This window comes from Dasypus novemcinctus, chromosome 6 (assembly GCF_030445035.2).
Source record: "Dasypus novemcinctus isolate mDasNov1 chromosome 6, mDasNov1.1.hap2, whole genome shotgun sequence".
NCBI classification, from domain to species: Eukaryota; Metazoa; Chordata; class Mammalia; order Cingulata; family Dasypodidae; genus Dasypus; species Dasypus novemcinctus.
Window position 1 is genome coordinate 66,587,814 of NC_080678.1, and position 17,357 is coordinate 66,605,170.

The 17,357-nt window shown below is 37.4% G+C and overlaps 1 protein-coding gene and 1 non-coding gene across 5 annotated transcripts in view; one reads left to right on the forward strand and one right to left on the reverse strand.

Annotated features, from left to right (window-relative positions):
• IPMK (inositol polyphosphate multikinase) overlaps positions 1 to 16,728 on the reverse strand; it is an 84,934-nt gene extending 68,206 nt beyond the window's left edge. The window contains exons 1-2 of one of the 4 annotated variants that reach the window (XM_023583020.3): positions 16,189 to 16,728; positions 1,320 to 1,405 (exon numbers count right to left, since the gene is read on the reverse strand). In XM_023583020.3, the coding sequence (XP_023438788.2) occupies positions 1,320 to 1,405; positions 16,189 to 16,378 (276 nt within the window). In that variant the 5' untranslated portion in view covers positions 16,379 to 16,728. Of the gene's footprint in view, positions 1 to 1,310; positions 1,406 to 16,188 lie in introns of all 4 variants that reach the window. The other 3 variants (XM_023583019.2, XM_058298877.2, XM_023583021.3) reach the window with 3 other exon arrangements.
• Positions 4,938 to 5,056, forward strand: LOC111759085 (5S ribosomal RNA). Its single transcript, XR_002793174.1, has one exon. It is a non-coding gene; the product is annotated as a 5S ribosomal RNA (ribosomal RNA).
• Positions 16,729 to 17,357: the final 629 nt, after the last annotated feature.

The window sequence follows — 17,357 nt, forward strand, 5'->3', positions numbered from 1 at the left end:
CCAAAAGTTGGAAACAACCCAAGTGTCCATCAACCGATGAATGGATAAACAAAATAGTGATTTCACACAGTGAAATATTATGCAGCTATAAGAAGAAATGAAGTCATAAAGCATATGACAACATGGATGAACCTGGAGCACATTATGTTGGGTGACACAAGCCAGACACAAAAGGACAAATACTGTAGGTTTGTGCTACCATGAACTATATTGTGTAATCTCTTGGAGTTAACTTGAATTTCAGTCACCAGAAAATAGACTGAGGTTAGAAAGTGGAAATCTGAGGGTTAACTTGTACAGAATTGGTGAAAAGGATGTGTAATATTTGAAAATGAATTGAAAAGGTTTAAGTCCAATATAATGTTTGTACTAGCAGTATGTGGATATGAAAAGGGTTTAAAGGCAAAGTCTAAGGTCATATATATTACTAAAAGAAAACTAAAAAAATGTAACATGGAACTGTAATAGCATAGTAAAACCACACGTGAAAGACGAATATAGGTAGAATTGAATATAGAAGACTGTTTTTCTTCGAAATTGAACAAATGTATGTTAATATTACAAGATGTTAATATCAGAAAAAAAAATTATGCTAAGTGAAAGAAACCAGACACAAAGTACTACATATTGTATGATTCCAATTATATAAAATGTAAATATAAATCAATTTATAAAGAGGAACTTTGATTAGTAGTTATGTAGGGTTAGGGAAAGAATGCTAAGGGGTATGGAGTTATTTTCTTTGGAGTAATAAAATAACACTAAATTTTTTTTCGAGATGATGAATGCACAACATTGTTATTATACTAAAAGTCAGTGACTTTACACTTTAGATAGATGATATAGTATGTGAATATATCTCAATAAAACTACTTAATAAATAAATAAATAATTGTGCAAGAATAGCCAGAAATAGCAGCTATGTACAGCAGGGGAAAGAGAGATTGAGAGGTAAAGATTTTCTTGTTTGCTTATTATTATTATTATTGAAATAATGAAGATGCTCTAATGATGACTGAGGTGATTAATGCACAATTATGTGATTATATCAAATACCACTGATTGTACACTTGGGATGAACTGTATGTTTTATTAATATGTACCAATACAATTGATTTGTAAAAAAAATGAAACAGCAGAAAATGCTAGAATGCATCACAAATAGTAAAGATAAGTGTTGTTTTTCATGAAGCTTTTGTTTCAGTTATACACATATAATTTAATAAGACATGCTGTAAATGTAGTTATTACTGTAAGTTACCACCAGAAAACTCTGAAAAACACTTTGAATACAACAAAACCGTTCTTACCTCACTTACCATATTATAGAATTCTAGCTCTCTAGGACCCCGTGGAGGGGGCTGTAACTGTTTCAAAACTGTGCCATCTGGATGTTGCAGTATACCTAAGAGACAAAAATCAGAAATTTTTAGATATCTTAATAATAGTGTACCTTGCGTCATAGGATTGATTTTTTTCTTGAAGTTACATATAAACCACCGCATAAATACAAGAATTTTCCTTTACTTAATTTGAAACATTTTAATATTCACCCAATATATTTCAATGCTTGTTATATAGAAGTACTGGAAAACAAATTCTACATAACTTGGTGCTGTCCTCTCCAACCATCATCTCTATTCTGAGTACCTCAGGCCTTCTAGTAGAACATACGTATAAATTTTTACAGAAATTCTTCCATAGTAAATTTTCATTAAGATGTTAATTTGTCATTAAACAAGTACCTGGTTAAAAACAGCATAAACTCATCCCATTTATATAAGAAGAAAAAAAATACATGTTAACAGTGACCACGTGCGAATTAACTACTTGATACATTTTTAAAGTTTCTCTCATCTGTTATAAGAAAGCAACTAAAAAAATTCCTGAATCAGAGAAAAGGTATATGGTTGTACAAATAGTAAAAAGGCCACTATCCCATAGCTAAGGGGATAAGTAAGGACTGAAATCAGGTACAAAGACTGGAGCTCTGACAGGTGGCAGGAAGGTGCACCTTTTCAAAATCTGTCTATTCAAAGAATAAGTCTGTTTTCTAAAGTCACCATACATGCACTAGCACTAGCCCTGTTTTTGTAGCATGAAGACTTATTCACAAGTTTTTATGTTAAAAACCTCACTTAAATCTTCACATATTGGGATTTCAGAAAATCATGCACAGAATAGTACTCACAACAGAGTTCAAATCTATCTAAAATTTTGATAAAATATGTTACTTGGATTTCTGTCTCTTTTTACCAAGTGTCAGAAATTTTAATCATGGCAAAAATGCCACAGAAAGTCTCAATATAAGATACAGTGATCTAATTTGGTTAAGACCAAGGCAATATAATAGCAGGAACGTAAATATTAAGCTATATGGTTATTAAGACTGGTAAGCAGTGCAAAGATTCTGTGACTTCAAGGTGTAGCCAATATAGCTAAAAATCACTGAAGAGAATTTATGCTTCTGAAGGTTAGGATATAGAACAAGAAAGGCCTTCACTCCCATGATAATGACATTTTCTATGGATCTAATGAAGAGTAGTATATGAGAGGACCTTGCTGACCTCAATTCCAGAGGAAAAAATGAGGCATTCTTAAATGAGAAGAGAAAGATGGCAGCTTCCATACCTTGAGGCAAGCACCTGGTCAGGATATAGATGGGCCTGCCATTAGGGCAGTGTTTTGCTGGCAAGCAGAAATTAGCCAAACTGTGAAGAGTGTGGGGTAGCATAATGGATTACAGACTAAAATAGCCCCCAGCAAAAAATAGACTGTTTTATCCAACAATTCTCTACCCCCAACACAACCCCTCCAATTTTCTGAGAAAGCAACTGTAGAGAAGAAATCCCAGGCATTCCCAACAAGTGGAATCCAGGGTCCAAAAGTAAACCAATGGTTTCTGAAACAGCAGTCAAATCCCTCCTAGCTAAAACCTGTCAAGGTAAACAAGGACACAGCTTTGGAGGGTCGAGCCACTAACTTATGAACCAAATCTAATTTAGGGCGGTAACTGGACATTAGCTCAAATAAACTCTAAGAGGAATATGTTTAGTGTTTAGCCCCTTATCCTAAACACTAAACAAAGAAAAGGCCTTGGGTTCTACGGGAAGCAGCAAAACAAATTTTTAAAAAATATTACACTTCAATGTTATTTAAATATAATGTTCAAAATTCAATAAAAAATTATGACATTAAAAATTCATAAAAAATGTGATATAAGAGAAAAGCTGACACACAGATGACAAAGTGATTGGAATTAGTAAACAAGGATTTTAAAAATAATATAAACATGCTAAAAAATTACAGTAAAGTATGGATATAAATACTGACAAAATGAAGTATTTCAGGAGAGGAATGGAAATTCTAAAATGGAACCAGAAGAAATTCTATAAGGGAAAAGATATAATGTCTGAAATAAAAAATTCAACTGACAGGATTCAGGATAGGCAATCACAGAAGAAAGGAGCAATGAACATTAAGAAAGATCAATAGAAATGTCTAAATTAAAGCAAAGAAAAGAGAATGTATCTAAACAACAAAAAAGAAACAGAGCATTAGAAACCTATAGGATAATATCAAACATTCTAGCAAACATGTAATTAGAGGGAGAAGAAAGAATGTTCTGGTTTTCCAGTTTTCACCTAGAAAGAAGGAAAGAACATCACTCCCACCTAAAAATATGAAGCCAGATAATACACAAAATTCTAATTTTTCTTGAAACCATCAAAGAGCTAAGATCACAAACAAACATGAAATCTAATGAAAGGCATGCATCACTAAGAAAAGGCAGGATGGTAGGTAGTACTGGCTCACTTGTGGCAGAGTATGGGAAGAATGTTGGGGCCGCCTTACCTTGGAAGTTGCAAATATTTGCAGCATCTTCACCAAGGACCTACCTTCCAGGCACTCAAGAAAAAAAATGGGGAAAAATCAGAAAAGCAGAGAAAGTGACCCTCAGAAGTACAGGGCTTGAGGAATGGAGACACTACTACCACAGGAACAAAGACCTTCCCAGACTATTCTTCCCTGTAAAATAAAAGTCTTAAGCTACTGGTGTACGGGCAGCAAATCATGTTGCATGACCCCTCCTGCTAGCACAGGAAGGGACCCACTGTATATGGGGTAAGGTTTAAAAAATTAAAATTAAAATTGAAAAAGAAGGGAACAGATGTGGCTCAAGTGGTTAGCTTCCAAGTACCTGTTTCCCACATGGGAGGTCCTGGGATCAGTACCTCCTAAAAACAAAAACAAACAACAAGCAAACAAACCAAAACAGACAACTCATGGGAGCTGATATAGCTCAGTGGTTGAGCACCAGCTTCCTGCATATGAGGTCCTAGGTTCAATCTCCAGCCAGGGTACCTCAAAAACAAAACAAACAAACAAAAAAAAACCTTCTAAGTTTGGGGGAGGGCAGGGCAGGAAGCCATATCACAAATGAACATACCCAGAGAGATTTTTAAAAAAACTATTCTAAGTCTAGTTAGAATAGTTTATCATGACCCTGTGGCCTTTATTCCAGGAATGCAAGACTGGTTTAAATATTTCAAAATGAATAAATATACTGATGTCTTAGAGTGTCAGTATTCTCAAAGAAAGGAGATAAAAATCTAGAATAGGACAGGTAAAAGAAGAACCCTGTGGTATTAAGTTTCAACTACTGATATGAATATGAACTCAAAATTTTTAAGGATGTTAAATTATATGTTTTCTATTACAGTCTACTGAAAGAGCAGACAGCAACCACACCCCAGGAGGAGTGAGCACACCTAGTGCTCAGATCTTGGTTTCTGAACACCGTTTAGCCCTAAAGGAACAAGTGTTCTTCGAAGAAAAATGGTTCATTCCAGGCCTGGGGCTGGGGAAAGTACAAAATGAACATGGAACATCATTTTATGACAAAGTAAGAAAATACTTTAAAAGAAAAATCAGGAGTCTATGGCCATACCACCCTGAACGCGCCCAATCTCATCTGATCTTGGAAGCTAAGCAGGGTCGGGCCTGGTTAGTAGCTGGATGGGAGACCACCTGGGAATAACGGGTGCTGTAGGCTTTCTCATGTTGAAAAGAAAAAAAAGAAAAGAAAAATCAGGAAACATTAAAAGACAGAAGCCAGTCTGAAGAAACTCCTACTGCCCAAATGTGAGAGGACTTGAGCATCAAATAAAGCAGCAACAACAATGCGTAATAGCAATTCATATAACTTTTTAAAAAATCCACTAGACTATCTTAATAATGAATGAATTAATGAATGAGACAAGAAACGTATTCCTTAAAGTAGAATACCAACTAACAAATGTAACAGCAATGACAGAAAATTACTATTTTGCAACTGTCAGAGTAGTATGTGAGTCAGTCAAATATTGTCAATGGATGTGAATACCATTGCATGAAAAGTTTGATGACAAGCAATATATTTTACAGTCTCAAAGTGTTCCTCTGAAAGTACTTAATTACACCAGGTAAAATATTAACTTTATGGTCGAAAAACCTGGCAGTCATCACTTAACTAGGCATCAAAGTTACATCACCTATAATTGAACAAACTGACATAGTTTACTTACTTTATGATGTGATACTTTAAGGACATACAGAATTTATAATAGTCTGACCAAAAATGCAGAATCTGAATCTAATCATGAGGGAACAGATAAACCTAATTTAAAGCATACGCTATAAAGTCATAAGCCTATATTCCTAAAAAATTTCATAGTTATAAAAGTAAAGAAAAAAAATAAAGAACTGCTCCAAATGACAAGCAATTAAAGAGTCCATGACAACTAAATGCAATGTGTGATCCTGAATGGGGAAAATATGGCTATAAAGAATATTATTGGAACAATGGTAAAAAAAAAAAAAGTTAAATATTCTGAATTTGATAACTTTACCATGTTTATATAATAAAATGTTCTTGTTTTTAACATCCTAAAATATTTAGAGGAAAGAGTCATGATGTCTGCAATTTAGTCTTGAATGATTTTGTAATAAACAATATCATGTACAGAGAATGATAAATCAAATGTGGCAAAATTGTAACAGTAGGTAAATCTAGATGAATGGTATAAATTAGTGTATTGTACTTATTCCTGTAACTTTTCTGTAAGTTCAACATTTTTTCAAAGTAAAAAAATTTTTTTTAAAGTCTGTACAATTTACAGTAGCATCAAATATAAAATATCTAGTGACCACTGTGTGTAGAGTATGATCATTCTACAAATAACTGAAATTAGAGACTTAGAAAAATGGAGATATACCATTTCCAAGTTTTGGAAGACAGTAAGATAAAGAAATCAATTCTCACCAAAACAATTAATTCAATTAATTCCCAAAGAAAATCTCATCAGGTTTCTTGGGGAAAATGACAGGCTGATTTAAAATCCATATGGAGAGAAGCAGATGTGGCTCAAGGGACTGGGCCTCCACCTACCACACAAGAGGTCCCAGGTTTGGTTCCTGGTGCCTCCTACAGAAGGTAAGCTGGTACAGCGGGCAGGAGCAGCTAGCTGAGACAAGATAATGCAACAAATGAGACACAGAGGAAAGACATGAGAGAGACAACAAACCAGGGAGCTGAGGTGGCTCAGGTGATTGAGTGCCTCTCTTCCACATAGGAAGCCGGGGTTCGGTTCCCAATGCCTCCTAAAGAGAACACACAGCAAGTATACTCAGAGAGCAGACAGTGACCGCAAACAATGGGAGGGAGAGGGGGAGAGAGGATAAACAAATAAAATAAATCTTAAAAAAAATAAAATAAAACCATATGGAAATGCAAAGGGCCAGAAAAAGTCAAGACGATCTTGAAAAAGAAAGTGGGACACGTACTATATCATTTATCAAGACTTATAAAACAACTTTAATTAAAACAGTGAACTACTATCGCTAGGATAAATAAGCCAATGAAAATTAATAAAAGTACAAAAACAAATCCAGGAAATTGGTTGAATAAATTAGTGTGCATACATACAATGGAGTACAATCTAACTGTAAAAACATGATGTAGAAGAGCTTTATGAACTGATAACAGTGATTTCTAGGATAAATTGTGAAATTAAAAAAGCAAAGGACAAAACAGTATATACAGTATAATTAATATTTTTTGTCTCTGAAAGAAAGGGAAATAAGAAATTTATATAGATCTGGCTTGGTGTTGTGACAAGAAACTCAAAAAGGATAAATCAGAAAACAATGAAATTGGGTTACCTACAAGGGATGCCGAGGAATAGATTGGAAATGATAGGGAAGGGAATGACAATTCCATTATAAATTTCTAGATAATTTTGGCTTTTGGAAACATGTTAATGTTATAAAGATCCAAAAATATATAATTAAGTCAACAAAAAAGGAGCAAGTGGAAGGGACTGCATTTAAACAAACAGATCAACTTTATTTCAAATAGATAATGTTACCATAGGGAAGAGGGGAAAAAAATAACACAGAAAACCTAATTTAAACACCTTTTGAACACAGTTTCTAACCAGATACCCTCAGTATTAGGGAAAAACCCATCTTTCACTCTTTATTGAATGTTTGTTTTTGCATTGCTATACATATAGAAATTGACACTTCTTTTTGTCTGACAGGATAGAGCTAAAGAATAAATGTATTGATAACGTTTAGAGCAAAAGTTCTCACTATGTGGAAGAAAGAAAATACAAATTTGTTATCAGGAATGGAAAGGAAGAACTACACAGCTAGACCAGACTGGAGGTATCATTACGAAATAATGATTTCTAGAATATTTTACATATTTTTTTAGTTATGTTTACTGAAATGGCTTGGAAGCAATGAACACAACTACTATCATTTAAAAACAGGGAAGCAGGCGTGGCTCAACCAACTGAGCACCCGTCTACCACATTAGAGGTCCCGGGTTTGTGTCTCACTGTCTCCTAAAGAAGACAAGCAGATGCCACACCTGCCTGCAACAAGCTAGACACCACACTGCTACAACTAACAGATGCCACAAGGCAGCAGACGACGCAGTCTCCGGGGAAAGGATATGGCTCAGGCCACTGGGCATATGCCTCCCATGTGGGAGGTCCCAGGTTCCATTCCAGGTGCCTACTGGAGAAGGAGAGCAAAAAATGAGCAGACAGAGAGAACCATGGCGGGGTTGGGGGGGAGGATAAAAAAATAAAAGAGCCAGGGCTCCTTGAAGAAATGGTTTATTCTAGGGTTGGGGAATGGAAGGTAGGAAAAGAAGTCTAAAATATCTTGTGACAGAAAGGAATGCTCCCACCAGTCAAATCTGGGACAATTTGAACAGCAAAATAGGAATTCATGAGTCCAAACTGATACTTTATGAAGACAAACATACATATACCTGAGTAAAGGGAGGACCCTTCCTCATAACAGATTGCTGACTGATAAAAATAAGGGAGTAGAAGAAACAGGAAAATCACCATGTTGCAAATATCAGTTTAGTTTTAGAAGATTATCTAATAAAGTTAGAACCATAAGCCAAAATAGTATTACCCCACCATAAAATCAATTTAAATCCTTGTTTTCCCTGTAGATTATCTCATTTCTATATCCTAAACTGAATCCAGCAACCATTTGTTTAAAACTTTAAAGATTTTTGAGAAAGAAATTAATGCTACTAGTTAAATATTAAAACAGAAAAAAAATTTCATTCTAACTTTGGAGCCCTTTACAAAACTTTCTTAGAGAAATGGCTGCACAATATGCAAGATATACCATAATGTAAAAAACATGTTTAGTACATTATTTATAAGAAAATCTAAAAATCTATCACTAGGTAAATAGTTAAATAAATTATGATACAACCATAATATAGAATACAACAATTTTTTAAAAGAATTGAGTATCTCATAAGCACAAATTTGGATACATATGATTATTATACTAGACTGTAAAAAAAAAAGTTGCTGTTATATCTATTTCATGAAAAATCAAAATTGTGTTAATGTTTTGTGCCTAGAAACAAATGTCTGAAAGGATTCAATCCAAATAATAAAGTGATTGCCTCTGAAAGAGTGAGAGCAGGGGGAAAGGGACTACTATACTGTTTACATTTTTTTCCTATAAAAACCGAATACTTATTATTCCTAGACCTAAGATTTAAAGGCACTTTGATGAAATAAGATTTCAGTGAAGAACATAAAATATAATTTTGATATCAGAATTACTAACATTCTTGTTACTTAACTATAATGATTATTCAAGTACTTTTGTCTAATTGTTTCATATTTTTTATTTTTAAAGTTAACAAAGCTAACGATTACATTTTGGAAGTAGAAAAGTTACCAATTCTAAATGGAAAAATCCAGAATACTTAATGATAGCAGCAAAACAAAACCAAAAAAAGAATATTCACAGAATGTCATTAACAGTGCTTACTCTGAGAATTATTTTAATTGCCAGGCCACACCAGGTATAATCTAAACACTGTACTTTAAAACTGTAAGTGGTTTATGATAGCGGAAGGACATAATAAATTGTTGAACTTTGAATTCCTGGCTATTTTGTTATCCCTTTCATGAACAGTGAAGATTATCATCATTCACATATCCTTTTACTAACAATATATGCAGTATTGTGTACATATCTGAGAATTAAGTTCAATAAATATTTATTAGGTTGCTAGAATAGTATGTATATGAGTCAGCCAAAGGGGTGCTGATATAAAATACCAGAAATTAGTTGGTTTTATAAAGGGTATTTATTTGGAGTAGGAACTTACAAATACCAGGCGATAAAGCGTAAGTTACTTCCCTTACCAAAGTCTATTTCCACCGGTTGGAGCAAGATGGCTGCCAAGGTCTGCAAGGGGTCAGGTTTCCAGGGTTCCTCCCTTTCTCAAGCTTCTTTTTCCTGGGTTCAGGGTTTCTCTCTTCCTGGGGCTTGCTTCTGTTTGCTCTGTGAGCTTACTGCCCAGGGCTCCAGTTTAAGGCTTCAGCATCAACTCCAACATCAAAACTCCAACATCAAAAACTCACAACTCTGTCCTTTGCCATGTCTTTTATCTGTGAGTCCCCACCCACTAAGGGTGGGGGCTCAATGCCCTACTGGCACAAGAGGTTCACTTGATTACTTAATTGAGAAAACCGCTGAATCAAATATAATCTAATATGCCCAGAGGAAAAGACCAGTTTACAAACATAATCCAATATTTCTTTTTGGAATTCATCAATAATATCAAACTGCTACAGTATGTTCAGCGCATTGTACACTCATGGTACAATGGCAGTCCCTAATCAAAAGAATCGTACAGAATTGAAAAAGGGTATTTTAAATTTAACACAAAAATAAGAAATTAACTATTCTAGAATCTAAACTACTCCTTTAAGTAGACAAACTGCATAAAAAATTAACTTTTTCAGCCATTGCAGGCACTGCAGTTTTAAATCATATTCAGGGTATATTTATAATTAGTCAGAGATTACTGTCTAAAAGGGATCACTATTACATACTTTTTTTCTTCTTTTATTATATACTTTTGATAAGCAATTGTTACACTCCTGATTGGGATCGTTTTTATTTATTGTAGGATCTTTTTGTTTGTCTATTCTCCTTTGCACATAATTCAATCTCTAGGAACCCTTAGAGAAACAATTACTTTTTCAGGGTTCTAAAATATTATTAGGTGCATTACCATTACAGTTCATAATGAAATCAACAGGCATGCTTCTATTAACAGTAACTCCATGATGACTCTAAATATTCATTGCCAGAAATAACACATACAAGAGAAAATGTCTATGCTAAGCTCCTTGAGAATGTTACTTGTTTTCTTATCTCATTGTATTAAAAGAACTGTCAAATTTCACTCTTTGAATATTTATTGAGTGTAACTGAGCACAGATGTATGTACAAAATTATTTGGCTTCTAACTTCAAGGAAATCACAATCTAGTTGGGGAGAAAGGACCACAATTTACATGACAACTTCACTGATGTCTAACATCCAACAATAGGAAAGAAGTAGTAGAGATAAAAATTGCAGTGAGAGAGAAGTAGATGTGGTTCAAGCAGCTGGGTTCACACCTACCACCTGGGAGTCCCGGGTTTGGTTCTCTGTGCCTCCTAAAGAAGACAAGCAAGACAGTGAGCTGACATGACAGGCTGGCACGGCAAGATGATGCAACCAGATAACACAGTGAGATGATGCAACCAAGAGACAATGAGAAAACATAATGAGAGACACAACAAACAGGGAGGGGAGAACAAACGGGGAGACAAGGTGGCTCAAGCAATTAGGCACCTCCCTCCTACTTGGGAGGCCCCAGGTTAGGTTCCCAGAGCCTCCAAAAAGAAGATAAGCAGACAACAAGGGCAAACAATAAGGGGAGAGAAATAAATCTTTGAAAAAAATTGTAGGGAGAGAAGTTAGTCTTTGATAAATAAATACTGGATAACAATGTTTAACTCTATCGACATATATAAGATACATAAGGAAAACGGTGACATTTTTTGTACTTAGCATATATGTTGGAAGAAAAGCCAAAGTAGCCATATAAACCTAGGTTTCTATAAAATCAGTCTTGTTAAATTTTACAACTGGCTTCTACATTTTTAAAAATTTTAAATTTAGTATTATTTTGAGTGAAGATTCTTAGTTCATAAATTTGCAGGACTGTGAATCAAACGGCAGAAATTTCAAATGTCATACCTAAACTGGTCAGCTCAAAAAAGATACAAGAGTGAGCAGATGTGGCTCAAGCAATTGACTACCCACCTCCCACATGGGAGGTCCGGGTTCAGTTCCAACGCCTCCTGAAAAAAACACAAAAAACAAAAAACAAAAAAACAAAAACAAAACAAAACAATCAGGGACTTAAGCCAATGTGACTCAGTGGTTGAGCACCAGCTTCTGACATATGAGGTCCCAGGTTCAATGCATGGCCCCAGTTCCTCAAAAAAAAATTAAATTAAACAAACAAGAAACATTCCATGTGTTTTGTGATAATTAAAATGAAACCAGGAATAGCAAGGGGGTTTGTTCTACTCCTTAAGCCAGTAAGTTTCAAGTACTTGCTTCTCTGAGACATGGCTGACTACCAGTCAAACAAGAAATCAAGTTACTCTGGTAAAGAAACATCTTCCCCATCATTGTCATGTAGCTCCTCCTTCCTCTCCCAAAAGTATTTCCTATCTCCAGGAAGGGCACCCTACCCATCTTGTTTCAAATGTTTCAAAGCCATAAATAAGCCATAGGAGTCATGCTAGGTACACGTTTTTCTTCATCTCTCCTTCCCACAAACCTAATCTATTACTAATTCCCATCAATTTTACCTTCCAAATTTCTCTCAACTTCTTCCATGTATACTCCACCAGCTTGGTCTAAGCTATAGTCATCTCTCAACAGTAGTGAAAAAAGTACCTAGTCTCCTTGCAGAACTGTGTCTCCCTCCTCCAATCCCCTTTCTCTATTAAGTCATTCTCCACATTCTGGATAGAGTTATTATTGTGATTGAAACACAAAGGTCTTTTTTTTTATAGTTCTTTGATTTTGGGATAAGAAACAAAGATCCTTAACCCACAAGACTTTACACAATCCGGCCCCATCTACCTCTCCAGCCTCTCACTGTCAGACTCCCTTTTTTTCCTTTTCCTAACCACATAACAGTTTCCCATTGCCTTTAATGTTCTCCCAATCTTCTCTAGCTTGGTTAAATCCTAGATTTACTTTAGATCACAGTTTCTTTCTTTCCAGAGGAAGTCTTCTCTCATTTCCCTGACCAGGTCATTTTCCAACTCACCCCCCTCCTATTTCCCACTGTGACAACATAATTTACTTCCTTTTTGTATCACTTTGTAGCAGCCATGATTTTATATTAATGTAATTCATCTCACTAGACAAAAAGTGCATTATGACAAGTATTGTATCCATTTTGGAATTTTCTCATAATTGTTTCCACAGTGCCTAGGACAGTACAGGGAAAATAACAGACACTCAATAAACACTTGTTGCAAGGCCATTCTGTACCACATTTAATTCTATTTGCCACTGTTCTTCAACTCAATTCTCACAGGTCAGAGCAATATAAAAATCAGAGGATAGCAATTCCTCATCACATTAAATAATAAAGATCTCAAAATATAATAGGTGAACGTTTACACTTTTAAATACCAATCCCTAACATGCTTGGTAATGTTGCTAAGTTTCTATTATTTTCAACATATTAAAGTCCTATGAAGGTAGTTAAATAATACCGAAAATTATACATTTGAATGACTGATAACCAGAACCATATTCAATTACTTTTTAAACCCAAAATTTAAATAAAGAATCTTTATACATAAAGGTAAACAGTGCTTGGCATCAGCATAAAAACAAATCACTTAGGATAACTGGCTTAAATCAGGGGTTCTTAACAAGGAGTCATTGAGCTTGAATTTAAAAAAAAAGCAATATTCTTGTGGGGGACATGTTGGTGCAGTGTGATATATTAAATAATAAACAGTACAGTGTGGACTTAGTAAGGGTCCACAGTGTTCACCTAACTGGCAAAGGGGGCTGTGGAGCAAAAGGTTAAGAACCCCCGGCTTAAATGGCTAAAAACTATAAAAGTGGCTCTGTAAAAATCCACTGTTTCATTAATTTCTGGGAAATTTGAGAAAACAAATGGCCTAAAGTTTAAAGGCTCAAGTCCCTAAATAGGAGTCTGATTTCTTAATTAAACCAAGCAAAAACAAAAACTATAAAAACTAGAGATAACCAAACTCATTATAATTGCCAAAGAACATTTCCATTACTAATGGAAATTTCATATTTAACCACAAACATTGTTTTTTCATAAAATAACAGACATAGTTACAGACACAGTCACATTAGTTTGTCAGTCTTGGTTTTTTCAGCAATGCTTCTTCCTTCTCCAGAAAAGACTTTATTTGGGGCATTTCTTTACAATTGTCAGTTCCCAGAGAAAAGAAACATAGAACATAGTGTTGCAAATACATATTGCTTATGCTTTCAGAATAAGTATATAATAAGATCAAGACTCCTCTCAAAAAAAACCTTCAGGTTGGGCTCCCCTCTCCTTCCACCACTCCTCACCTCCTAATTCCAAATTCTGTGGATATTATTTTTGCTAAAGGGAGTTCTAAAGCAGCAACTTTGAAAAGTTTTGGAGTTGAAAGGGGTCTTGGGGATTACTGATTCATTGTTTTCTTGTATGGGCGAAGTAATCCTAAAAGTTCAAATGAGTTATCCAAGTTCACAATGCTAGATAGTAGTAGAACTGGTATTTAAACCAAACATTCTTAATCTGTCCAGCACATTTTTCAATTTCCCACAGTACACAACAAAAATTGTACTTTATGTATAACTAGTTTCATACTTCATATAGTCAGTTTCTTTTTCGTTTTCTTTTTTTGTTGTTGTTTTTGGACAATGTTGAGCCCTCAGGAAGCATACCACTTACTGTGGTGGCTAATGTAATTTTATATAGCTATGACATGGTTTTAAAAGATCATGTACTAAATGATCCTTATTAGGAAAAGATAGCTAATTTCATATTGAAGTCTCCACTTAACACCCATGTTCCACTAAAACTACATGACCGAGTGAATGTGGCTAGAGCAGTTGAGCACCTGCTTCCCATATAGGAGGTCTGCAGTTGGGCTCTCAGTGACTCCTAAAAATAAAACAAGGAAAAAGCAACTCAGAAAAGCAGATATGGCTCAGTGGTTGAGTGCTGCTGGCTTCCCCTATACGAAGTGTGGGATTCAATCCCTTACCCCAGTACAACAACAACAACAACAAAACCTGGATGAAACTCCTACTCTTCCTGTTAATATATACGTTTATTTACAGCAGAAATTCTTTTCACCAAAACTAGTCTTCCCTTGCCATCTAATATCCCTAAAAATCAATTGGCATTTCAGGTTCAGGGAAAGGAAAAAAAAACCCACAATTCTTAGCCTGGGTAAAACAATTTCCTATATATACCTATCAGTTAGTTTATTGCATTTCTTACTATGTTTGCCACATCTTCCCTCAGTGGTTTGTTAGCACATCTGATTACAAGAGCAGGCTGAAATCAAAGGTTTAGTTTGTATGACTCATTGTATTTCACATATACATTCAAATTAATACTCATCCATTTTCAAAAAGCCTTGTTTGAGGAATTGTTTCTGCAAGCAGAGTATTTAAAAACAAACAAAAAACAAACCAACAAGAACAATGTTCAGAGGCAGGATCCTTAGTTCACAACTCTTACCACATAGTCATTGCGTGATTTTAGGCTTGTCACTTAACCAGGCTTGGCCTCAGCCACCTCACATGAAAATGTCAGTATTATCTTACTAGCCTAAATCTGAATCATCTTACCAGCATAAACCAAATTTCATCTAGTGACCATTCCAAGTCTAAGATCATCTAAGATCAATACTCACATACTCATCCATCAGATTCCAGGTAATCATGGCCCAGGGAAACAGTGGAGTAAGCTAGGTGAATTATACAGTTCCTAAACTGAACTTTACATTATCAAGAGAATAAAGTGAGATAGGCCCTATATTGTGCTTGAAAAGTTGTGAACTTACAAAATATATTATATATATAATTTTATAAAGATGACCAAGAATTACAACTGTATGTCTAATTTGTGTATCCTTCTAGTTCAACAGCAGAATATATTTCCTACCATGAATACGACATTATTCATTACTGGAACTACAGGTACCTGAGAAATCTGGGAGATACACAAAAAAATCTCAAGGGGCAGGATGAAATCCCGCATGAGCCAAGACAAGCTATTTTAAAAAGTCAAAACCAAACCAAACAAAAAAACCATGTTTTTTCTTCCCCTCCAGCTATGCAGCTGCACCCATAAGAGAACCACTAGATTAGCATCATCTGCATTTCATTCCTTTTCTTTTGCAATAGCTACTTGCCTATAAAAACAGGTCTGGTGCTCAGGGGAGAATTCACTTCCCCGTCCAGTAAAAATGAAGTTCCTTATTTTCACCCAGAGTGGCGGCTCCAATCAACACCCACCCTCCCTGAGGAGAGCAAGTGCTCTTCTCCCCGCTACCCCTGCTGCATGCCTGACTCCCCACTTTTCCAAGCCCCTTCGGCACTGGTCGCGAGGCTCCCGGTGAAGGCGTGAGAGGCCCGGGGGGCGTCCAGCTCCGCCCGAGAGCACCTGACTCCTTCGGCCGATCAGGGGGCTCTCGAAGGCGGAAAGGGAGCGGCGAGTCCCGCACCACCCCCACTTACCCACTTTGTCCTTCCCGTACATGTGCCCGGCCACCTGATGCGAGAGGGGCACGCAGCCGTTGAGAAAGCGGAGCCTGCCGCCCGCCGACTGCAGGGTGCCCTCGGGGGCGGCCTCGCTCGCCGGCGGGGTCCTCATTTCTGGGGGGCCCGGCGCCTCAAGCCGGAGCGGGGATCGCGGCTCCGTTGCCATAACAGAGAACTGAAAGAGTGGCGGCGGCTAAAGGAGAAAAAGGGGAGAAGGGAGGGTGCGCCGGGGAGCGCCGGGGGTCGCTCAGGCTCGGCCGCGAGGAGGCCTGGGGGTTCCCGCCGCTGGTGCCCACCGAGGCCCACGGAGGGGGCCCATGACGCCGCGGAGCCTCGGGCGCTCCCCTGCACCAACTCTCAGCGGAGCGCAGCTCCCGGCTCCCGCCGCGGCCACCGACCCTGGCGCTGCCCTGAAGACGGAACCGAGCCGAGGAGCGGCAGCGGCGGCGGCGCCCCGCACTCCCTGGGGCCCGGACGGTGACGGCAGCCCCACCTCCCGCGCCCCCGCCCCCTCCCGCCGTCCTCCAGTCCCCTCCGCAGCCGCGCGCGCGTCAGCGCCGCCTGTACCGCCGCGGCCGCCGCCAGCTTCCGACTGCGCGACCCGCGGCCGCCACTGAGCATGCTCAGACCCCGGCGGCTAGGCGAGAGCTTGCGGTCCTTCACACCCCCACCCGGCGCTTGCGTTAGGATGCCGCCGGTGCTATTGTGCCTTCACTTATTCAACGCGGGTTCCAGGGCTTTCCGTGGGCCGGCGCAAAAACGCCAGGGGCTTCCAGTTTTGAGGAGTAGTCATCTATTAGAGTTGGGAGGCAGTAGCAATGCCAAGGATGACTAGGGAGGACGCTCCTTTTCAATCAACTCTCTCCAACTCTCAATCGGCACAAAAATATAGAAGTAAAAACGGGCAACTGATTAGATGAGGCACCTTCAGGACACCCTTCAAGTTTACCCCAGCCTCCCTACCCAGATTGCTGCACTATAGATTTAGCCGCTGTGTGGAACGCGACACTGATTTGAGGATGTAGCAGAGTATGATATTTAAGTGACAAATTTTTTTTGAAGAAATGAGCAGTTTTTTTCCCACTCTCTCGCCCGACCCTTGGATAGCGCAGGTTCCAAGATCCTGAATAGTTGCCTAACCAGGC